Source organism: Paroedura picta, chromosome 5 (assembly GCF_049243985.1).
Source record: "Paroedura picta isolate Pp20150507F chromosome 5, Ppicta_v3.0, whole genome shotgun sequence".
NCBI classification, from domain to species: domain Eukaryota; kingdom Metazoa; phylum Chordata; class Lepidosauria; order Squamata; family Gekkonidae; genus Paroedura; species Paroedura picta.
This window is the reverse complement of record NC_135373.1, coordinates 87,465,337-87,489,249: the sequence shown is the minus strand read 5'-3', so window position 1 is coordinate 87,489,249 and position 23,913 is coordinate 87,465,337. Positions and strand designations below refer to the sequence as shown.

The following is a 23,913-nucleotide window of genomic DNA, read 5'->3' as shown; positions in this document are numbered from 1 at the left end:
ATAGGAAAACATAATGGTGTTAATAGAAGGTGGTACAAATATTTTTAGACAAATACTTGAAAACAAATACTTGAAAATACTTGAAATACAGACAAATACTTGAAATAAAACAATTTTTTACAATATATATTTCAAGTGGATATAGAACAGCAGACAGGATGTCTTACTATAAACAAGGATCTTCTAAAAACTAAGATATCAGGGTACTCCCTCTTATCAGTAGTTATTACAATACAGGACACATATAATTTCCCCATTTCTCTACTGTCCATACTTTCCAAGAGGCTGTAGGAAGTGTTAGGGGCAAAAAGAGAGAGGAATAAAACTCTTATTCTTGTACTTAAACAGATATTGTGAAAGCAAGACATTAATGCTAGCATATTTAACCTGAATGGGTATAGAATCCACAACACAATGAATTAGTTCACATAGGGATAAATGCTAACATTTTGTGCAAGTGCTCAAATCTACATATTCACTCAAGAGTACACTAAACCCCAAACGAACTGTTTCAGATGAAGAGTTCGTTCTTATATGCCACTTTTCTCTACCCAAAAGAGTCTCAAAGCAGCTCACCTTCCCTTTCCTCTCCCCACAGCAGACACCCTGTGAAGTAGGTGAGGCTGAGAGCGCCCTGATATTACTGCTCAATCAGAAGAGTTTTATCAGTGCTGTGGCGAACCCAATGTCACCCAGATGGCTGTATGTTGGATGAGCAAGGTTAGACGTTGGTACTCGTAACCACTACACCAAGCTTTTAAAAGATCATACACTTCGATGAATATTAATTCTGCTTTATGTAACTTACTTGTCTCCACTGTCACTAGTGGATGTAAACTAACTTCTGCCCCCTCGGGGCTCCTCGCAGACAATGAAAATCTATACAAATGACCAGGACACAACTCCAAAATGTTTGCATGAGTTGAATTCACAGAAAATGTTCTGATATGTTGCTCTGAATAGTTTAAGTAATATTTAATTGCAAGCTCAAAGCCTGAATTAAACCATCCATCCAAACTGCTCCAAAACAGCACTATATGAGTTGTGCTGATATCCTGCACCTTAAATGTGATGTTTTTGGGAACAGAGGGCACTGCAAAAGAGAATTTAGATCTATAAATTCAGTGTTAACTTTTGTTAAAAAGTAGCTTTTAAAATGCTTTAGAGTTTGAGAAAATAATTACACTCATATTCACACATATATGGCAATGGAATATAGCAGAAAAATCCTAAAAAGGAATAATATGGACCATCCGGATTCCTCTGGAAAGCAAAACAATCTGTTTCATTTTCTGGTATTCTTGGTAAAGAAGAGAGGATGGACTTTCCAAGATATGGAGATTCATCTGTCCACAACTGATGTCCTTCAACCTGTAAGAATGAAAACTCCTATAAGACAATTCTTAAATAATGTCATATTTGTCAGTTGGTTCCTATAATAACCTTGATATCAAACATATGTTCTGCCTAATTCTTATTGAGCAAGTCTAGGCACTCTTTCACTGTTTTGTGACCTGTTATTTCTATATTGGGTCCAGATTAAATTTTCTAATGGCAAAATGGATCTTTGTATTAAGTATATGTATAGATTGGTGTAGCAAAGCATGGGATCACATGTGATTAAACACTCTTCAATCCAATATAATGCAGCAAATGTATAACTTATTTTTATTAAAGGTCCTATTCGCATGCATTTTGAAGTAAAGCAGCTAGCTATTCTACCAGCAGCTCTTCAAATATGAGATCATCAATATGTTCTATCTTGCTTGCACAGGAGAAATTCGCAAAAGCATCCTGCCTATTGCGAGACCATGAGGGAACAACAAAGGAACACAAACAGAAGGAGGGAGAAATTTCCAGCATGACAGAGAAGCATCACACATATACAGTCTAGGTCCTAGAGAAAGGGTTATAGGTTCCCCCTAGTGTTCACACAGGCTTTTACTCCAATGCTTCACTGCTGCTTCCATCTCACTGTAGCCCACTGATCTTTACAAAACGCTACCCTAAGGAGTGACATGCGGAAGCATTGTAGTTGAAAGGGGGAATTCAGTGGAAATGGTCAATTTAGTCCTGTTTCAACCCTATGGCTTAATAAAACAGGATAATGTTGTGAAGCTAGAGTGCTACACTGATTACAAGAAATTAAGAAATAGAAGAAATGAATATGGTTTTACTAGCAAGCTTCTGTTTAATATTTATCACTTTAGCCTGAAAGATTAAAATTCAGTTGCTCTACTTCTCTTTTTTTCCAGAACCTGTTCATTATAGAAAACAGTCACAACCCAACTTTCATCAGATGCATGCAGATGGAAAAGAGAGGAAGCCATGAATCACTGATGGTTCAAAGTCACTAATAATATAAGAACTCCACTAATTACCAATGTTTTCAGACTCTTTTTGAAGTGTTTTTACTCTACATCATCTGGGACACTCAAATGTGGATTTGCTATCAAAGATTTCTTGCCTATTAATAAAATCCAGAAATGAACCTTGGTTGTGAGCAGTGACTCTTGAAAATTATACTGCTGTCAGCAGCCCATAGAGCATTGGGGGGGGGAGTAATCCCATATGCACAGAGCCAAGTACCACCTTAAATTCATTGTCTAGAAGTTAATTTCATTTAAGCATACATACTTTTTAAATTATTCTTTTTGAGGAGATATTCAACTTCCAACTGAGATCCATGAAGTAAGGGAACTGTATCACAAATATACAGTTAAACAAAAAACAAGAAGCAAAGACACAGTACATGCAAAGAAGTTGTGGAAACTGCTGAATTTGGAAACAGCAGAAGACTGACAAGACAATTTGGTCAAATATCCCAGATAAGTGCTTATGTGTGAAAGAGAACTTTTTCAAATTTCTCTAGTTTTTGGTAATGAATTCAAAGTAAGGTAAGATATACATGCAACTCAGGACAGGAACTATGTTGGAAAGCAGGCTCTTAAACATATACATATATAAATATTTGGTGGACATTTTAAAATGCAAGATTTGGGGGAATTGCCCATTTTAACATCAAAAATATAAACGTGACTTGCATTTTGATCCAGTGACCATGCTGTTGAAATACATAATGGAAGGTAGCATATTTTAGACTGTTTAATTTTTTTTTAAATCTCCCTAGTTAGTTTTCAATAGCTTGTTATTGATCATCCTTAATATGGTTGTTTTTTACAGTTTCCTTCCAGGCCCAATTCAAGGTTTTAGTAATAACTTTTAAAGAGCCTCTCGTGGTGCAGAGTGGTAAGGCAGCAGACATGCAGTCTGAAGCTTTGCCAATGAGGCTGGGAGTTCAATCCCAGCAGCCGGCTCAAGGTTGACTCAGCAATCCATCCTTCCGAGGTCAGTAAAATGAGTACCCAGCTTGCTGGGGGGTAAACGGTAATGACTGGGGAAGGCACTAGCAAACCACCCTGTATTGAGTCTGCCATGAAAACACTAGAGGGTGTCACCCCAAGGGTCAGACATGACCCGGTGCTTGCACAGGGGATACCTTTACCTTTACCTAATAACCTTTAAAGCCCTATTTGGCCTGGGACCAAAACATCTGAAGGACCACTTACTCCCATATTACCTTACATGACCACTCCAGTGCTTCATATATTTCCTCCAGCTTAGGCTGGTGGCAAGTGCAGAAAAAGCCTTCTTGGCTGTGGCAGAAACCTTGTTACTCTTTTCCCAGGATTATCCATCTATCTCCTGTCATTGTCTTCCATCAATAGGTGGAAACATTTTTGGTGGGTGAGGAGGTTTGATGTTCCCTCAGTAATTTTTATTAGCCTTCTTCCTTGATTGTGTTTTATTATGTGCTTATATTTTATATGTTTATGTTTTATTTATTTTATATTATGTGTGTTTTAATGCGTGTCACCTTCTCTCTGAATTCAGAGAGAAGGCAGTATAGAAATGTTATATAATTTTTTTAAACACCCTATGAAGTAGGCATCTATCGTTCTGTTTGACAGGGAACTAAGACTAGAATACTACACCTTGTACAAGACCACACAGGAAATCTCTGAAGATAAATCCAGGTGTATAGCTGTGATGGTCTAGAGTTTGTTCTTCCTTAAAACTACTATTTACTTTGTTCTATCGTAAACACATGACAGGAGTGCAATTTGAATCCAGGCATCCTCAGATCCAAATTCTGCTCTTCATCTGTTAACCATAATCATTTTCATTATGCCAACCAAAGTAATATATACTGACCTTAATGTCATTAAGACCTGTCCACAACATGATGATCTGACTGAATGACTGCAGATAAGCAAATAGAAATGCATGTTCTTCTTTGTTTTTTACATCAACAAGATGTGCTCCACTTGCAAATGATTGACAGTTCTGTTGTGCCATACTCCAAGGCATGCTTTCTTTGCTTACTTTATAGCAGCTCTGTTTAAAGGCTGTCCAACCCTCTGAACATAAACCTAAAGATAGACATATATTCTAGTATCTCAACGCATTTTTTTCCAGTTAAAGAATTTGCAAAAAGGGTTTTTTAAATAAGAAAACAATTTGATCATTTCCGCATGGAGGTAGACAATGTGCGCTGCCTCCTGCTTGCAAACACGATATTGTAAACTGCATTTGGACACTTCCAGATGGGAGACCCCTCTCATCTCATTGCGGCTTTTCCTTTCCCAATGAGGTGGCGGAGAAGACTGGAAGTATGGAGAACCTTCAGGTTTCTCCTTAGGTTGTCAATCAACACAACCCACCAATCCCCTCAGAGTGGTGGTTTTGGGAACTCAAACTTATTCCCCCCCCCCCCGAGTTCTGAAAATAATTTTTAAAAAACCCACTTCCACGTTGCTACAGGATCACACCACAATAATAAAACATTTTTCAAGATTTCGGGATTCTTTATATAATGGTCTCAATTTATGTTCAGGTAGATTTATGACAGGCTAGCCACGGTAATTGGACCCCAATTATTGTGTGTTCACAATAAGGATTAAAAATACAAAACACAGATGCCATGCTAATAGGGAGAAGTCTGCTTCATCACAGTCCCCCATCTTTCCCCGTTCATGCCCTACTGCCCAAAAACAAAAACACGACTGCATTTTAAATAGGGTGGTTGCCCACTCCCAATATTACTGTGCACACTGAAGAGAAGATGACAATAAATTTTATTTCCCCTGATACACAGGCACGTCGCTTTGCAGTCCTGTAGCAATGCAGACAGCACCATTTTTAAAAAAAAATTAGCGATCCAGAAATGGAGAGGGGAGGGCAAGTGCAAAGGCAGACAAAACGCTAGCGAGACTGTTGTGCGTTTCTTCTTTTCAGGCTTGCATCTGTTTGCACCTCGTTGTGTGCCATAACAAGAAAGGGGAAGCTGATTCTTCCGCATTCCCTCATCACGGGGCAACAGGTACAAAAACTCACACCAACCACTGAAGAGCTAAAGGTTGCTGCCGATGTCATGAGGAAGCAGCATTAAAACCCACAAACAATGAGAGGCTAGGCAGTGACAAATTCCTCATGTGGAAATGGTTTCTGTCTGCATTCAAACACTTTTAACAAACATAAAAGCAAGTGTTTGTGAACCTGGCTTGTTGGGCTCATGTGTGTGTCTTGCTCTTTCCTCCTTTACCACTTCTTTCATACATAGTGAACCCCAGTTGAAAACTGACTTAGATCACCTATGACATATGAATGCATGAGTATAACCTTGCAAAATTAGCCCCCCCTCCAAACAAAAATTTGGATTCTAAACCAGAAAGTTTAGAATTACTATTATGTAATCTGTATTCAGATATTACAAGTAACCTGTATTAACTTGTAACTGGTATTCTCTGTGTGATAAGGGAAGAGGAAAGGAAGGAAGAGAGAGGTGTGTTAAACAAGCCAGGTTTTATGTACATTCTCGCTAATGCTGCTTTAAAAGTAAATAAATAAATAAATAAATAAATAAGGGCATCTAAACAGAACACAAGAAATAATTATATAAAAAATATTAATTTGTGTGTGTATGTATATTCAAAAACATTGTGTAATCACATAAAGATCACAGTGGTGGTTGTATATACAACAAAACCATCAAATCCAATCACAAAATAAATAATAAAATTCACACAAAAATGAATAAGGAGAGGGAAAACAATGTTTATACCTAGAAAACAAATATAGAAGGCAGGCCCATGCACGGGATTTTTAAAGGGGTGTGTGTGTTACAATGCACTCCAGAATCTTAGTGAAACAACTTCTTTCTCTCTTTTTCTTGAATTTTTACACTCTTTTTCTATTATTTTTCTAATTGTATCATTGCTAGTAGGTTTTCATTGATTCAATTAGTAGCTTTTGTATGATTTATTTAATCTTTCTGTGCACAGCCCTGATAGAAAGCAACATTAAGAGCATAACTATCAAAATTTGTACAAAAAATAAAGTCCTAGGTATACAACAGTTTCAATAGTGACAGTAGCATTTTGATCAGTGTGTACAACAACATGACTTCATTAATGCAAACTGTTAAAAGAAAAAAATAACTAAGATGCTAGCCCAATTGAAGCAGTGTCCTGTTATAGGTCTTACAGCTATAATGACCAAAAAAGCTATTAAACAGTTGTGACAGATTCAATATAACTTTAATGTCAGTGATGTCTTCTAATAACAATAAGGCATCTGCTGTATAGCAACAACTCTGTGAAAAACATTTTGCTGACTTCTCAACTGAGAGGCCTCAACTTGTCTGAGAAGCAATGGGAGGGGACAATGGGGACATAATACTTGCTGCAGCATAACATCTTTTCTGTTAAAAAATACTTTAGTTTTGCCATAGGGTTGTTGTCAATTCCTAAAGCTACTCTGCATTTCTTACACTTTTAAAAATCAGAAGTGACCTGATGTTGCAGCTACCATAATTTTTTTCTCTCCCACCAAAGCTTTGAGTGGCAGTGGACAACAAAAGTGGGGGACTTGTCAGCTTCCTATTGAACTAACTCTTTTTCATTCGCGTTGCTGTCCGGAGTGTGTCTCTTCTTAGAATCCATATAGAATAGTATACCTAATACTTCAAAACAGCCAGGTGCTATCTTGATGAACAATATTTATAGTGTTCCTATTTGGATTCCTCTGGAAAGTTATAGAAACATTTTTCACATTATGCAGTTTAAAGGTTTTTTTTCTTTAGAGTATCTGATCAGGGATTTTGTAGAATAACTTTGTATAGCACTATAGTAAAAAGCCCTTACTCTTAAAATACCATGAAAAAAATCAAGAAACCATGGAGAATATTGTTTTTTCATAGTTTCTTTATTTGGATTACACTATATTAAGTAATATATTTTAAGTCATAATCTAACATAATTATCCTTAAATCTGATTACAATTTAATTCTAATAATCTTTACTTGGATGTAAGTCCTACAGAGTTTGACTACATACTTAAAGACTTATGGCTGCTCAGTGAATTTAAGCTCTCCTGATCATTATTAAAACAAGTTATCTCCCTCTTCCTCTTAGCAGCTCAGTCTACACAGGGTTCTCTAGGCCAGTGGTCCCCAACCTTCTTATCACCGGGGACCGGTCAATGCTTGACAATTTTACTGAGGCCCGGGGGGGGGGGGTAGTCTTTTGCTAAGGGATGTCATTGCCGCTGCCTGAGCCCCTGTTCTTCTTGCTTTCCCGCCAGCGTCCCTGATTTCCCGCCGCTTGCTGGGGGGCGCTGCCAGCAGCAGCTGCGCAGTGCCACGCCAAGGGGGAGCCCCAGCCATGGCAGCCACTGGAGAGCACAAAAGGTGAGCCGGCAGAAGAGTGGTAGGGCAGCCCCAGAGGCAGCAGCCGGGAAGGAGGATGAGGAGGAGCCACAGCCCGGTACCGACTGATCTACAGGCTGGTACTGGTCTCCAGACCGGGGGTTGGAGACCGCTGCTCTAGGCAATGGCCAGGCACAGAACTATAATAACTGCTTTCAGACCAAGGACAGCAATAATAAGAAAGTCAGTACATACCTGTTTCAACTTGAATATCCAGTGTTTGCGACACATTCATAAATTTAGATTGCAGCTGTTTAAATTCAAATGCAAACGTATACAAAGTTGCAGGTCTCAGATCAGTCCATTCATAGAAAGTCTCATTGTGTTTAAAAATCTGAGAAACATTATTATGAGAAATTCCAACAGAAAAATTGTTATCCAATATTGGCCAGTTAAACAATACACTAGTACTTGTCACCAGTGTTTGGACAGTATTCTGTGAAACTGCTCCTATAATGGAAATACAGGAAAATAATAATAATAATAATAATAATAATAATAATAATAATAATAATAATAATAATAATAATAGGTTATTATATACCACTTTTAGAGCCTCTTGTGGCGCAGAGTGGTAAGGCAGCCATCTGAAAGCTTTGCCAATGAGGCTGGGAGTTCAATCCCAGCAGCCGGCTCAAGGTTGACTCAGCCTTCCATCCTTCCGAGGTCGGTAAAATGAGTACCCAGCTTGCTGGGGGGTAAACAGCAATGACTGGGGAAGGCACTGGCAAACCACCCCGTATTGAGTCTGCCATGAAAACGCTGGAGGGCATCACCCCAAGGGTCAGACATGACTCGGTGCTTGCACAGGGGATACCTTTACCTTTACCTTTATACCACTTTTCTCTACCCGAAAGAGGTTCAAAGCGGCTTACAGTCGCCTACCCTTTCCTTTCCCGACAACAGACACCCTGTGAGGTGGGTGAGGCTGAGAGAGTCCTGATATCACTTAGTCAGAAGAGTTTTATCAGTGCTGTGGCGAGCCCAAGGTCACACAGCTGGCTGCATGTGGGGGAGTGCAGAATCGAACCCGGCTCGCTAGATTAGAAGTCTGCACTCCTAACCACTACACCAAACTGGCTCTCCTACTATAAGCTATATTAAAAGAAAAAGAAAAAAATCATTAAGAAGAAGAAGAGTTTGTTCTTATATGCCGCTTTTCCCTACCCGAAGGAGGCTCAAAGCGGCTTACAGTCGCCTTCCCATTCCTCTCCCCACAACAGACACCCTGTGGGGTGGGTGAGGCTGAGAGAGCGCTGATATCACTGCTCAGTCAGAACAGTTTTATCAGTGCTGTGGCGAGCCCAGGGTCACCCAGCTGGTTGCATGTGGTGGAGTGCAGAATCGAACCTGGCATGCCAGATTAGAAGACCGCACTCCTAACCACTACACCAAACTGGCTCAATCCATTAATCAATTTAATGGATGTAAAAATAAAAATTCCTATTCTGAAGATGTATTGTACAGATGTATTAAATGTAGAATAACTTGCTACAGGATTTAATGTGCTAATGGAATGGAAGAATAAATAGCTATGCTTGGATAAACACTGAAATGATTATATAAGTTGTACTGAACAATAAAGATATGAAGCATACTATACGAAAGAACCCCCAAAGAATACTTATCACTATAGGTAACAGTTAGTGATCACTGCAATATCTTTAACCGCTCCTCGCGGAGCGGAAAAAATAAAACAGTACGGGCCCTGAGGGCAGGCTCTGTCCGGGATGAGGAAGGGTGTCGATAGGCCCCTTCCCCTGGACTGACTCAGCTTGTCAGTCCAGCCCCAAACTGCCAATCAGCAGCCGCGCACAGCGCAGCTGCTGATTGACTGTTTTCCCAGACTACAACCAATTGGGAGGCGCAAAGCGCCTCCCAACCCGCCCCACCCCCCACCAGAGCTTACCTTCGCTCCACGGCGGCCATTGCTCTGCTGGCCACCGAGAGCGAAGGTATGCTCTCTGGCCCCCACCCTCTACCCGACAACGGCTCCCCAGACCCCGGGGAGGCTGCTGGCCGGCTCGCTGAGCTGCCCAGCGCCTTCCCCGGGGCCTGGGGAGCTTTTTTGAAGATCTGGGGGAGGAGAAAAGCTCCCCAAGCCCCAGGGAAGGTGATCCGTGGCTCCGCGAGCCGCGGATCGCCTTCCCCGGGGCCTGGGGAGCTTTTTCCCAGATTGCGGGGGGGAGGAAAGAAGCTCCCCAGGCCCCTAGCACCCACTGAATTTTGGTTTCAGCGGGCTTTACTACTAGTCATTCAATAAAACAACATCCATAAAAACAACATCCCCTAATATCATATATTGTTCTTCCATCTTTGCCTCTAATCGAAGTACTTTCCTTGTACTTACGTGTCTTGAATGATACCACATGTAAAATTTCTCCTTTCTTCAGTGATTGTACCATTACATCATATTTCTTCTCTTCTTCTAATAGAATTGTAAAGTTCTGAACTGTTAACTGAGTTGTAGAAACACTTTTTACAGTCTATAATAAAAGATGTTATTTTAAGAATTAATGTTATTTTAAGGAGTCATGCAAGTTGGGTGGCAACAATTAGGCAAGTGGTGCTGACAGACTTTCCCCAAAGCATCTTCCTGCAAAAACCAAAACAATCCTCGAAAGGGTCCAGCCCCCTTTCTCTGCCTTTTATTGACAGAAAACAAGGGTTGAAGGCTGGTAATAATGTTGCAGTTGCCTAGCAACCCACACAACAGCGTCTGAGAAGGTATTATTATTTGGGGGCAATTAACCCCTTCATGTATTTTTTTAAATTCACATTTATCTGTAACTCTGCAGTTTTTCATGTCCCCAGTCTATAGATTTAGGTATCCACAGATAGAGCCATGTTTAATATCAAAAATATTGATGAGTCCAGAAAGGAAGGTGAAAAATCATCATTGATAGAAAAGGTATTCAAAAGTGTAAAACAGTAAAGACATACTAAAAATTAATTTACTAAAAATATTAAATTGTGGATTGGTCAACAGCATAGTCAGGTACAATAATTGTCCCTGGGATGTTCTGAGGAAAAACAATGTTGGTAAAAAGTTTTAACAGGTTTCATACTGAAGTGCCAAACTGCATTGCTCTTGGAATCCAGTTCATTGATCCCAGCAACTGTGGATGCAGTTTATCTCAACAACAATCTCATCCGGGACTAACATTCAGTATAAATAAAGGTTAATTATATTGACCCGGAACTTATTTCTAAAAAGTCCCTTCCAATACCTTGCAGGTACAGGTACACATCATCCTTTTAGATGTTAAATGATATTATTTTAAAATGCCTTTGAATCTAAAATGTTATCTTTTTTAAAGGGAACACTAATATTTTCTAATAGTATCTTGGAATCAATCTAATTAGTATAGCTTCTAGAAATAAGTAATGATTAAATTCAAAGCTTACTTTCTGGATGAAGTCAACCGATTGTTGATATTTTACAACATAGAACTCTGGGTCCTTTCCTTCTGGAAATTTTGGCCATTCCAAAAAAATTGCTCTAGCGGGCTTTTCAGTTTCACCACACTCCAGACCAACAGGTGCCTGCAATACAATGGAATAGTATGCATTCAGGAATGGTAAAGGTAAAGGTAAAGGTATCCCCTGTGCAAGCACCGAGTCATGTCTGACCCTTGGGGTGACGCCCTCTAGCGTTTTCTTGGCAGACTCAATACGGGGTGGTTTGCCAGTGCCTTCCCCAGTCATCACCGTTTACCCCCCAGCAAGCTGGGTACTCATTTTACCGACCTCGGAAGGATGGAAGGCTGAGTCAACCTTGAGCCGGCTGCTGGGATTGAACTCCCAACCTCATGGGCAGACAGATTCAGACAGCATATCGCTGCCTTACCACTCTGCACCACAAGAGGCTCTTATCAGGAATGGTAGTCAGATGTATATTTTAAGCCAAAGAGCCAGATTTCACATTACTCCCCAAGATGCCTGTTCCTCAAAACAAATGAGTGAAGGAGGTGTTGGAGGCATAGCAGGGAAGAGGAAGGTATGGGGAAAAGACCACTTGTGCAAGCACACTCAGATTTTGTTCCTAACAATGATTTAGTCCATGGTGATTTTGCTGTGAGGAAGGACTTCGTCAGCTATTGTGTCCTCCATCAAAATGGGCTTTATGTGTTTCTCTGCCTCCTTAGGGCCAGAGTAGGCCTCATTTGTGTCATTATCAGGGATGTCAAAAGCTTCCAAGAAGTTGGTGTCTTCGTGTCTCCCAGGTGAGAACTTCAGAAGGCTCTGTTGGCCAAGTCCATGTTAGTGCCACCAGGCCCATGGCGAATCAATTTGTCTTTGGTGCCACAAGCTGAAGACCTTTCTCCATGCTGCAGGGACCTCCACCTCCTCAGCTGCTTAGGAGTACAATTCACTTCCAAAAGAACAGTTAATATTGCTATATGTAGTAGTAGAATATTATTCCTTACCTGAAATACAGACTTTGTTATAATCAGTAACAAAATTCTTTTGTCCATAAGGAGTTTTTACTTTAGCTCCCAGTGCCTGTTATGAATCAGCCTCTGATTATCTGATGGTCACACACTTGTACAAAAATAAGACAACAAAAAATAAATAATACTTTCTAGTTGCCTGTATTCATATTGCATTGTACTATAAATTATAACTGTATTATTATAGTGTCACGCAATTGTGCTGGCATGATGCTATATTTTTAGATGTGCAGAATGGCTCTATGTATTTTATTGACATATAAAAGTGCATTATTAGTTTTATTGTGGAAAATTTCCACTCATGGCAGTGGTGATATTCATTTAAATGCTGCTCCCCTGAAGCGTCTACAACATATAAACAAAACCTAGTTTTTATGTCTTCCTGCACAAACTGTAATTAAAACTTTGTTGGTCTTAAGAAGAAGAAGAAGAGTTGGTTCTTATATGCCGCTTTTTCCTACCCGAAGGAGGCTCAAAGCGGCTTACAGTCGCCTTCCCTTTCCTCTCCCCACAACAGACACCCTGTGGGGTGGGTGAGGCTGAGAGAGCCCTGATATCACTGCTCGGTCAGAACAGCTTTATCAGCGCCGTGGCGAGCCCAAGGTCACTCAGCTGGTTGCATGTGGGGGAGTGCAGAATCGAACCTGGCATGCCAGATTAGAAGTCTGCACTCCTAACCACTACACCAAAATGCCTTTGGACTCAAATTTTGTTCTGCTTCTTCAGACAAACATGGCTACCCACCTGAATCTATCTGTAAGGTAGAAAGACAGCTAATAAATGTTTTAAATAAATAAGCTGTTCTCATGCCAAGCTTGTTAAACCTATACGGATAAAAGATGATTGACTGTATTACCTAAACTTATTAATATGGCTGCTGTTGATTGTAATTGCTTTGTTAGTTTTTCCATTTTTTGTTGTTTTGCTTTATTTTTTGCTGTGGCTTTCCGCCATTAGTTTATACTATTTTATTTTGTTTGCCTCCTTTTACTTATAAATTTTCAAGATATACACACCCCCACATTTTTATCATCATTATTGTGCCTGTAGGAACTTGCCAACTTGTTTCATTTGCTGCTTGAGGTCCTGGGGAAAATCTCAATAGTGACTGGTAAATGGAGAAAAAGAAATTTAACTATCATCTGACTTCCTAGCAAAGTACACAGCTTGTTCTGGGCAGGTATGTCATGATTATTTGCTTGGCAAACTCACCCTGTAGTTTGGCAGAAACCAAATCTTTCTTAAAGGTGGCTTTGGACTCAAATTTTGATTTTTTATCTTACATAAACACAAGGCATCTTATAACGTAAAAAATAACAAAACACAACAAAATACATAGAATCATTACAATAAATGAAAACTGCAAGAAACCAGAACAGAAAAATAAATCAAAACTCATCATGAATAAAACAGTCTTCAGCTACCTCCAGAAGACCAAGAGTGGGAAGGTAGTGCACCTTCCTGGGGACGTTCTTCAATAATCTTGGGGCTGCCACCAAAAAGGCCCTCTCTGGTGTTTCCACAGATGAGATTATTTGATCACCAGGGACTGTGATCTTAATTCCTGAGCAGGAATGTATGGGAGAAGGCTTTTCTTCAGATACCTTGGTCCCATTGTTTTTCAAGACAACAAAATATATTTCAATACAGCACATCCCATCATAAACCAACAGGGGGGAAATGAGGGCAGAAATGGGAACAGGCGAATGGTATGAAACAAGCAAAAAACCTCGACTTTGCCAGCAGCGTTTCCCCGGGCTTTGTGAAAAGGAGAAAGGCAAGCCCTTAAGGAAGAGCCTGGCGGATGCATCAGAGCCTTTCCTTCGCGAAGACTGCCATCGCCTGTTCACATTTTCGCGCGCCTCTTCTCCGGGAAGTGACTCGTCCCAAGGGAACGCGCGGCTTCTCTCGGCCACCGCAGCCGAAGAACGCGTGCCAGAGCTCGTTTGCGCGCAGAAGCCACCTGTCCGCCGCGGTCGGAAAAGCCCGCCTTTGGGAACTCACCTCTCTCGCTGGGGCAGCCGCGAGTCGCCTCCTCTCTCGCGCTCTCCCGGTTTCTTCGGCTGACTTTTGCCCTTTTCCCCTTCTTTAGGCTACGGAGGGCCGGTCTCCATGGACACGGAGGGAGTGAGCGGAAAGGAGGGAGAGGCTTAACAAGCGGTGAGACCCGGAGAGCGAAGCTGGGAGGCTTTTTCGGAAGGGGAGGCTTCCCTCCCTCCTGCCCGCCCTTTAGAACAAAGCGGGTTCAGGGCAGCGTCTCAAAGCGCTGGGGAAGCGTCGTCCCCTTAGGAACGTTTATGTTCAAATAAAGTTCCATTTGAAGGACCAATTGTCTTTAATTTTTACAAAGCTCTACAGATCATACCTTGTTTTTGTGAGTGTGTCACACTAATTAGCAAAGCCCTAATAGAAAAACTTTTTAAAAACTAGTTAATTAAATACAGCATAATGCCAGTCACTCTAAAAATATTCAGAAGGTATGAAATAAGAAAAAACATATTTGAAACATATTTGATACATAGTTAATAAGATACATTATTAAAATGTTGTATCTAGCACATAAAATCAAAACTATTTTCAAACCATACTTAAACCATTTGAAGATAAAATTAAATTCCCGTTCAGTTGGGACAAGGTAGTTAGATCAACACAGCTAACCCCTTATTTTACTTTCAGGTGCAACTGACATAGCTATATTCTGTGCAACAACCATTAGGCTATCTGTTTACCAACAATGGCAGTACTTTGACACCTAAATAAGCTTAGAATTAGAGGATCCACAGAATTCAGGAGTAGGGTTTTGACCCTAAGAAGGCAAAATACAGGCCTGAATGCATTCCTTTTACCCTTATGGTGTGTACTTCTGTGATTGCGTGAACTAGCTAAAGGTCTGTAGAATCCATCTTTTTGGAAAGGGGAGAGGGTCTGTGGATAAGCCCTACACTTACTAAAGTAGTGAAAACTTCCACCCAGGTGCTTAATCCCTTAGAACAGCAGTCTTCAGCCTTCTCAAACTGAGGCGGGCAGCAAACTAAGAAAGCTGGGGTCAGGAAAGGCACTAAGTAGTGAAGAAGAAAACAATGGGGCTATGAAGGAATCCTGCCCACAAGGTGTGATTGGGATATTTAATCCAGCCCCTCCTCTTAGCTGGAATGCAAAAAGAGGCAAAAGGCACCCTTGTTCAGGTGTACACTAGCAGCTGGTCCTTCTAAAAAACAGCCTACACACATACAAAAAGACAGCAGTTTAGAGGTTCACAGCCCAGCAAGTAGAACTCCAAAACCCCACTGAGGAACACAACAAATGGGTGGTGACCACTGTTTTAGGAAAAATGCTTCTATTTTTTAAAAATCCATTAGTTTGGTGCTATTCATACCCCCAGTTTATCTGCAGAGGAAGAAAGATTAAGGCTTCCAACCCATGTGCCTGCTGCTTTGTCAGCCCTAATTAACAGGCATACAGTCCATGTTTAGTCCAGGAACAAAACAGCTGCAATATTGAGTTGATGCTGTCAACTGTGGCAGTTACACAGGGCTTGTAGGACAGCTGTTCCACCCATGAGAGATGGCATTATGGGCATTTTTAATATTTTAACATTAAATATTTAACTTGGTATTCTAATGTTTTAAAGTTTAGACGTTGAATTCAGTTTTGATTAGTTAAAAATATATACATTTTATATGTATAATTCTGTAATCTATCCTGAGTTTCCAAAAACAAGGTGGAATATAAATCTCTAAATAAATAAATGTAGACATAAATTATACATGAGCAAGCATGTTATTATTATGTTAGTAAGTATGAAAAGTCATTCAGAGGGTCTAAACTTAAAATACATGCCTTGAGCCTTCCAAAGGAAAACCACCTTAGCACAAAATGAGGTAAAGGGAAGGCTCTGGAACAATATACTTTTATCCACTTTAAGATATTAATATACTCTGCAATACAAATAAAAACAATATGATTAATTTTAGAAACAATACAAATCTGCTGGCAGTTCTGTTAGGATATCCTTGAATAATTAACTTTAGTACAATTACTTCACATTTCCCCATTTGTTGAACAGAACCTAATGTTCTGTTTGCTTGAGTTTTTTAAAATGATGAAAATGTATACAGTTTTCCTTCTGCTTTTCACCTACTCACTACCAGTGAATTGGGTATCACCATAGCCCTGTTAACATTACAGGGGACAGCTGTTCAGCTTTGCTTGTATGTACATGCATTCACCTGTTTGTAAGGAAAAGCCAATACATGTTTTTACAAATGCAGCTAGAGACCAGTACCTGGATAAATGAATGGTTTCAGACATTCAGTTGTACATGTATTTAATGTCACAAGACATGTTTAAAATAATGTACACTGTATACAAATTATATGTTTTCACTGTAACATAAACAGTGTTTTTTGTCATTGTTTTTGAATGGGGAATCTGTTAGGTAATTAAAATATGATAGGGTCACATTTAGTGGCTTGTCTAGAGAAATGTAGTTCCATTATAAATATTCCCATCACATTTTTGCAGCTGTCAGCTATAAATGAGGATTTATAAACAGCACAAACTTAAGTCATCAGCACAAACACTCCTGTACAAACAGAACAGATTGTTCTAGTTTAATTAATTGTTTCCTCCTCCCCACCCCACACACAAATGACAATATTGCCTGTTCATTAAATTGTTTCTACTTAATGTAGGATTAACCCCTTGAAGAACACTGATTCTTAGGGTGGCCATGAGTCACAGGTGACTTGACAGCGCTTATGCACATTAGTTTCCAGCCTCCAAGGAAAGCACAGTGAAAGTCCTAGATGAAAGGCTACTTGATAATAATTTAGCAATAAAAAGTAATAATTTAGCAATAAAAAGTAATAATTTAGCTCAAATGTCTTTCAAAATATCTTTATTGAATTACAGTGCTACATATATCAAAACAAGCATTGCATCTAAAAATAATGTATAGTTTACTAAATCATAATGAAATCCATAATGATTCATACTGAAATTGGCTAATTTGTATCTGGGAATTCTATGAACAGTTTGCACAGTCTGTGTTACTACATCTGGACAACGGTCCAAATTAGCTCACCATCTCTGCCAACTAGCTGTCCATTGAAGAACAATTCAAATATACAATCTCTGATAATGTTTCATATGATGATACCACTTAAGGCTTCATATGGAGAGTTGCTTGTCTGAAAATATCTGCAGGTGAAAATCTCACCTCATGCCTTTTGTCCTGAACAGAAATAATCAGATTTTTCTTAATGCACTAACTTCTAGTCCTATTTTATTTTCTTAATTAGTTTATAGGTTTCCCTGTTCCTTGTGATATTATCGCTGCCCATATAGCATACAAAATATATACATTATTTGAAAGTTATACATTAGAACAGTTATGATGATAATAACAGTTATCAAATATTTCAATTTGAACACTGGCAAATATTTTAAATGCAAAGCAAATAAAATCAAGGTGCATTTTCTTTTTAGTTAACAGAAATCTATGTATTTTCCTCATGCTTCGTGTCGTCTCTTAATGTAAGGTAATATAGAAAATATTAATTATCTTTTTGGTAAAAACATAAATATTTAATACATGACAAAATGGCTAATTTGAAGTTTTTAGATTTACTTTAAAAACTATTCACAGTATTGAGCTATGTTAAGCTGTATGTAAGGAATACAAAAAATAGCATGTGCATGGTTAGAAAATAAGGCTATAGATGGATAGTGGTATGCCATATATTTTAAGTTATCAATAAATATTAAACTGTGCAAAAGGTTGTATTTTAAGCAAATTACAGTCATCGAGTAATGCTAGTGGAAGCATGAAGAAAGAATAAAATTTCCCAATAACAATATTTTTGAGGAAAACAAAACCTTACTTATCAGAAATCAGCCCACATATCAGAACAAAAGAGAAGTAAATTATCACAAAATGAAGTAACTGCTGTATACATGTCAATATATATTTATCTGCAGTAACAGTATCAAATTTTGAATAAATGTCTGAAATATTAGAAAAAATATATTAATTATATATTTATTAAATCTGAATAATCCCAATAATAAACATATAAACTCCCTGTTTGAATGTAATCTCTAAAATAATTAAACATATTCTTAATTCCACTGACATGAACAGTCTGTAGGCTCCGGGATGACATACATAATTTCAGTGCCATTTCCTGAGCAGTAGAGTGGTACAGTTAGATTCTGTATTCCGTTTTCACGACAGCATTTACAGAATCTCAAATGGCTATCAATGTTGACATTAAAAATTGTGGCGGAGGGGCATTTTCCATCACAAGAAGCCACATTTATCTGTTAGAGAAAGGGATGAAAAGTCAATTTTTATTGTCCACTTTTTAAAAAAGCATTAAGACACCAAGTTTAACAGGCAGCACGGGGTTACCACAAATAAACTATGCTTTTTCATCACAAGTAGAAGGAAGAAGTCTTCAGATGTGTTCCCTTGCCCTTCCTTTGTGTACTGAACCTGACTTAGAACTTGTAATTTTTCATGACTTCCAAACCCAGCTCTGTCTGCACTGTAGAGAGCTGCCAAGGGTCTCAGTGATATTTGTAAGCCAGTCTTATCCTTTAAATTTGTTATTTTGTGACTGGAAACTTATTTCTGTAATAGTATACCAAGTGTATATCAAAACATTTATTATAGTGCTGTACTGATACTGCTGGTCTTAAAATACAGCTATTTCTATAGATTCAATCTATAGATTCAAGCGGATAGCCAATTTGGTCTGAAGTAGCATAACAAAATCCAAGTGCATGCACACAAAAACTCATACCTTGAATAAATCTCTCTTGATCTTGGACTCAAATTTTGTTGAGCTATTTCTGTTAGTGTGTACAAACAAATATTTACTATTTGAAAGTTCACACCACTGAGCTGTTATGTTTCAACTAATCCCTTTAAAGGATTAGTTGTATGATTGTACCACAGCACATCCAATCTTAGAAGCTGTTGGTATCCAGATATTTCCAGTCTAAAACAGCATATAAAAACACTGTTTAGTTTTGGTTTGGAAATAACTACAGCAAAACTAAACAGGATAGTTCAGGCTCTGGTTTGGGTAATAAATATCTGAACAAAAATCCCTAAATCACAAACCTTTTACTTGCATGTGTTATGGAAAAAAAAGAAACACGCTCTAATGGCACAGTTCATTTAGAATTCAGTTAACTTGTCAGGTGAAGAAAATTATATTGAGTTCTACTCCTCAAGATTCAGATGTTATTCCAAGAGCAAGAGGTCAGTGCTTCTAGTCATGTGGTGGTAGAGGCAATTAAATTGTAAGCACATTTATGAGTAAAACAACATGACTAAGACAAGAGATATCCCAGATGTCAGGGCAACAGTAGGACCTGTTTAAGTATTTAGGTAGCACACTTTACTGGATGCTTTATATTAGCGATCCCCAACCTGTGGGCCGTGGACCACATGTGGTCCGTCGACTAATTGGAGGTGGGCCACGAAGGACGCCTTCTCCCCCACCCCCCGGCCCTTTACTTCACCCCCCCCCAGCCCTTTACAACACACTTTGGGTGTCATTGTCTCCCATCACTCCCAGATGGGACTATCTCATTGCAGAGAAACAAGCTCAGGGTTCCCATTGATTTGTCATTGTCATGAGTTAAAATTTCCAGGAAAATAAAATGTTCCTTATGTTCATTGTTGTGGCATGTCTGTATCTTATTTTGAAGGGATGTTTAAACATTATCATAGCAATCAGAGAGCGTTAGGGCAGTGGTTGAGAGTACAGTAGTAAACTACCCCCCCACTGGGCCTCAGTAAAATTGTCAAGCATTGAGTGGTCCCCGGTCATAAAAAGGTTGGGGACCACTGCTTTATATGGTCCACAATGACTAGAAAATGCAAAAACCACTGTACTTACAGGGCTTCGGCTCACACAGTCATGTTTCCTTATAGTTGTTCTTACTGTGACTTTTTGGCAGATCCTTTCATCCCTTTTGCCTGATAAAATGTAAAATAAAACCCATTTATATATTTGTTGCCAAGTGTAAAGATAATATACTCAAAATAAAACTAACTCACTGTACGCATATGCCATGAATTCTTTTAGGAGTATGCCAGTACCTGGAATATGCCCAAGTGTATTATGGATATCTTACTTTTCCAAGGGAATTTCTGGAATACCTCTGAGCAAAGGAAGTATAGATGTGCGCCCCTTCCCCCATTATAGCTTCTTATACTTAGAAGTTGCTCAAGAAGTACTAGGAATATCCTGTCAAGTCAAATTACAAGCAGGAAGCTTGGGAGATCCATTTGCAAGTGTACATCTTACAAAGCAACCTTTGGATTAAAGTCTTAGTACTACCGCTATAGTTATTTCAATTTCTTTAGCAATAATTTTCGTTAATAATGTGGGATATAGCAATTTCCCCAATAGTATTCTATTGGAGATGAAGAAATATTGCATATTTTTGTTAAAATATGTTTTAATCAGTTAATAGTCTCATGTTCCATGAGTATATGAAGAAGCCAAGACATATTACTATTATTAGTTATTATTTAATGCTTTAAGTTGATACATTCCGTTACTGAATTCAGTTATTAAAATCAAGAATCAAGGAAAAGATAATGATGTAAGCCAATTTTGGGGCAGGGTATAAATGAACTAAATAAAATTAAAGAAAGCAGGTTACATTTCAATATCCATATTGAAATATAATAAATTCTACTAAATAAAATCTTAAAGACAAGTTTAATAAGTTCTGATTCACATTTAACACACTTGCATACCTTCTGTGTGTATAACCAGTGTGAAAAAGCCCATGCCTATTCTTGTGACCTGTGCAACTTCTGCAAAAATGGCCCACTAAAAGTATAATTTTATAATTGCCTCCATTCATACTTAAGGTTCTACATATGGAGGAGGAGTCGATTTAAGCTAAGTCAATGTAAGCTAAATTCTACATACTAGGGCTAAGAGCCTGTCTTAAAAAAATAACCTAGCAGACACATCCTTCTCTCATTCTGTCATTTGTTCTAGCAATGGTATTTGGTAGTAATAGAATTCCATGCAATTCAAGAAATGCATGGAAAAACATATGCAAAATGTTACTTTACTCTAAAATGGATGCATAATGTCTATCTAACAACACTATTTAGCAGATTAATACAACTAATAAACAGATAAATTAGGCAACAGAAATTAATGGAATTGAAGATATATACAAACCCCACATGTGGTGACCAAAGCAGACATAAATTTGTGATGTGCAAAATAAAGCAAAGATACAACTGATACTGCAATCCTAGTAGAAAAAACTCTTCTCCATTGGCTTTTAACACAGTCTGCATCATTGAAAAACCCTTGGCAGGATCAGGAAAGGCATTTTACTTCATCAGAAAATTGTAAGGCACCAATTTTGTTTATTTTCTGAGTCTTATAAATGATTTTTAGACTATATTACAAAGAATTAAATGCATGTGAAAGCATGCTATGCAGTACCTTCATTCAATACAAAATGTTTTTGGTGCATATAAACTCATATTTGTTCTACTAAATTGCCAAAATGAACTTTAATATAAACTACCCAGAAGAGATTTTGGTTCCTTCACACCCTTTTCTTACTTTGCTAAGTAAACACATTACTGCATAAACTTTCTCAATTCTAGATAACTACCCTCTACAAACACACATACAGAGAGAGAAAGATAATCCTTTTGAAGATACAAACCAATCCAGTAAAGTTATTAGTATATATTAATCTGTTTCTCTGTACAAATCATCCTTACTAGATTGAGGCAGTTCTATTTCAAAATAATTGAAATATTTCTGAATGCCTACATGGAATTGGTTTCTATGGATGTATGCAATGTATGAAATGGCAGCAGCGGCTAGGCAGTTAGTGCTTCAGGAAGTAACTGGTTTTCTTTCCTCAGTGATGGCCAAGGGAAAGGAGACCCTGAAGTCCTAACCAGTAAATGTCGCAAAACAGAGGTGATATATGGGTCAGTACTATACATGAGCTGCATTATGTCTTGACTGTATTCATGTTTGGCTGTGTACTTGCGCGATCTGTTCCAATGCCTCCATCACCATTTCATGACATCCATGGGGAAGGAAATCTGGGCTCCTCCCCCTTGTTTACCACTCACGAGAACCAGCCAGTTATTGCCTATTTCATAAAGTATTGGTCTTCTTTCAAGAGACTACTAAATATATGCTTGATGTCAACTAGCCATTCAGAAAACCATTAGCAGTATTATTTATACTGCTATTAACACAAAGTCACAACTGTTTATGGACAACATCTCTATGGAGAAAGCTAACAGTTTAAAGTGTTTTTTTTAAAGGAAGGAAAGAAAATACATTATTAAAAATTATAATACCTGGTTCACAATTAATATTATCAGTAGAGACTACGGGGCTAATGGCAAAGGGTAATACACCCCGTCCAGAACCTGGCAGAATTATTGGGAACATAAGTTTCGTGTAATAAAAAAAAACATTTTAACGTAAATGACATTGTATTAATTCTTACACTGCCAACTGGAATTGTCCTCGTTTATGAAAAGGAATGAGATCTTCCTATTGTTCTAAATTGCTGACAATCCTATGCTTTAACGCACCCCTGAATAACAAGTCTACAATGTATACAGGAGTTGTTGTTTTTTTTAATTCTATGGGCATCTTATGACTCTGGCAAGGTAAGAATTAAATATATGAACTCACTTAGCATGCATTTAATCATTCTCCTTTTAAAATAAAGATTATTGGTGCCCATTAAAACCCAAGGAGTTGCAAGCTATACTTGTAGCTGACTTCTGCTTTACCAAACAGCACATGCTTTTAGTTTTTTAAAAACAAAAACATTCTCTATTAGCATGTAAGAGAGCATATGTGTTACATTTTTCTTAGAAGCCATCTCAGCAAACAGTTCTGAAGTATAACAATGCCTTTCCCCTGAGACTATTGAATACTGTGAAAGCTAAATTTTTATACCAAAAAAGGAGAAAATATTTATATCCATTGATTGAGAAAATCTTCATATGAATAACAAGGAAATATGGCTTGAGACCCTACGTTTTAACAATTTATTTAATTAAATAAATTCTTATGTAGTTTTCTTCATGTCTTATTGACTTTTTTTTTTGGCCCTAATATATGAAAGATTCATACCTGACACCCTGAACCCAACTGGTAGGAAAGAATAATGTTAGCACATTTTAAAAATTGCAAAGCTTCAATCTGTATTATGTTTTCAAAGCAAAAGGTGAACACATATTGCGCTATAGCTATGTGCATCTTTAGAGTTACTTTTTGGAGCACAATATAGAACTGTATTCATGCTCTCTCCCAGATATTAACTATTTAACTAGACTTTTTTCAGAAACCTAACATTTTTTTTCTTTGAATAAAATATAATCCCTCCAGACAATGTAAAAATGTTGAGTAATCCAGACTGACTGAAAACATGTGCTGCCTGTTCAGACACAATCAGAAACTTTGATAGATCTAAAATACCTTATTGTGAAAATTCACCCTGTTGTGGCCCAGTCCCATTTGCTACCAAGTTTCTGAGAAGTTTAAGCAGCTGGGAAATGGATAGAATGTTTAAGAGACCACATGTGGAATATCCTTCCCTATTAGAGTCACTGTGCAGAGACCTTTTAATTCTAGTCATCAATTCATTATATAA

At 38.2% G+C, this 23,913-nt stretch overlaps 3 protein-coding genes across 5 annotated transcripts in view; all 3 read right to left on the bottom strand.

Moving 5' to 3' along the window:
• Positions 1-938, bottom strand: part of PTPRQ (protein tyrosine phosphatase receptor type Q) — a 132,517-nt gene extending 131,579 nt beyond the window's left edge. The window contains exon 1 of the mRNA XM_077338906.1: positions 809-938. The gene's annotated coding sequence lies outside the window, so the exon portion shown is untranslated. The remainder of the gene's footprint in view (positions 1-808) is intronic.
• Positions 6-14,473, bottom strand: LOC143838104 (uncharacterized). Its single transcript, XM_077338909.1, has 8 exons — positions 14,227-14,473; positions 12,199-12,313; positions 11,177-11,314; positions 10,119-10,254; positions 7,964-8,218; positions 4,216-4,433; positions 1,185-1,371; positions 6-1,093 (listed from the first exon to the last, which is right to left on the bottom strand). The coding sequence occupies exons 2-8, from the start codon at positions 12,244-12,246 to the stop codon at positions 666-668; spliced, it is 1,410 nt and encodes a 469-aa protein (XP_077195024.1). The 5' UTR covers positions 12,247-12,313; positions 14,227-14,473; the 3' UTR covers positions 6-665.
• Positions 14,474-17,105: 2,632 nt separating this feature from the next.
• OTOGL (otogelin like) overlaps positions 17,106-23,913 on the bottom strand; it is a 114,698-nt gene continuing 107,890 nt past the window's right edge. For 2 of the 3 annotated variants that reach the window (XM_077338903.1, XM_077338905.1), the window contains 3 exons: positions 22,604-22,675; positions 20,139-20,218; positions 17,106-18,546 (listed from right to left, as the gene is read on the bottom strand). In XM_077338903.1, the coding sequence (XP_077195018.1) occupies positions 18,346-18,546; positions 20,139-20,218; positions 22,604-22,675 (353 nt within the window). In that variant the 3' untranslated portion in view covers positions 17,106-18,345. The remainder of the gene's footprint in view (positions 18,547-20,138; positions 20,219-22,603; positions 22,676-23,913) is intronic. The other variant, XM_077338904.1, reaches the window with a different exon arrangement.

Coding starts and splice junctions, on each gene's coding strand:
- LOC143838104 (XM_077338909.1), bottom strand. CDS start 12,246: ATGGACAAAAGAATTTTGTTACTGATTATAACAAAGTCTGTATTTCAG. Junction 11,315..12,198: donor TAACAAAGTCTGTATTTCAG/GTAAGGAATAAT, acceptor ATTGTATTGCAG/GCACCTGTTGGTCTGGAGTG. Junction 10,255..11,176: donor CGGTTGACTTCATCCAGAAA/GTAAGCTTTGAA, acceptor CTTTTATTATAG/ACTGTAAAAAGTGTTTCTAC.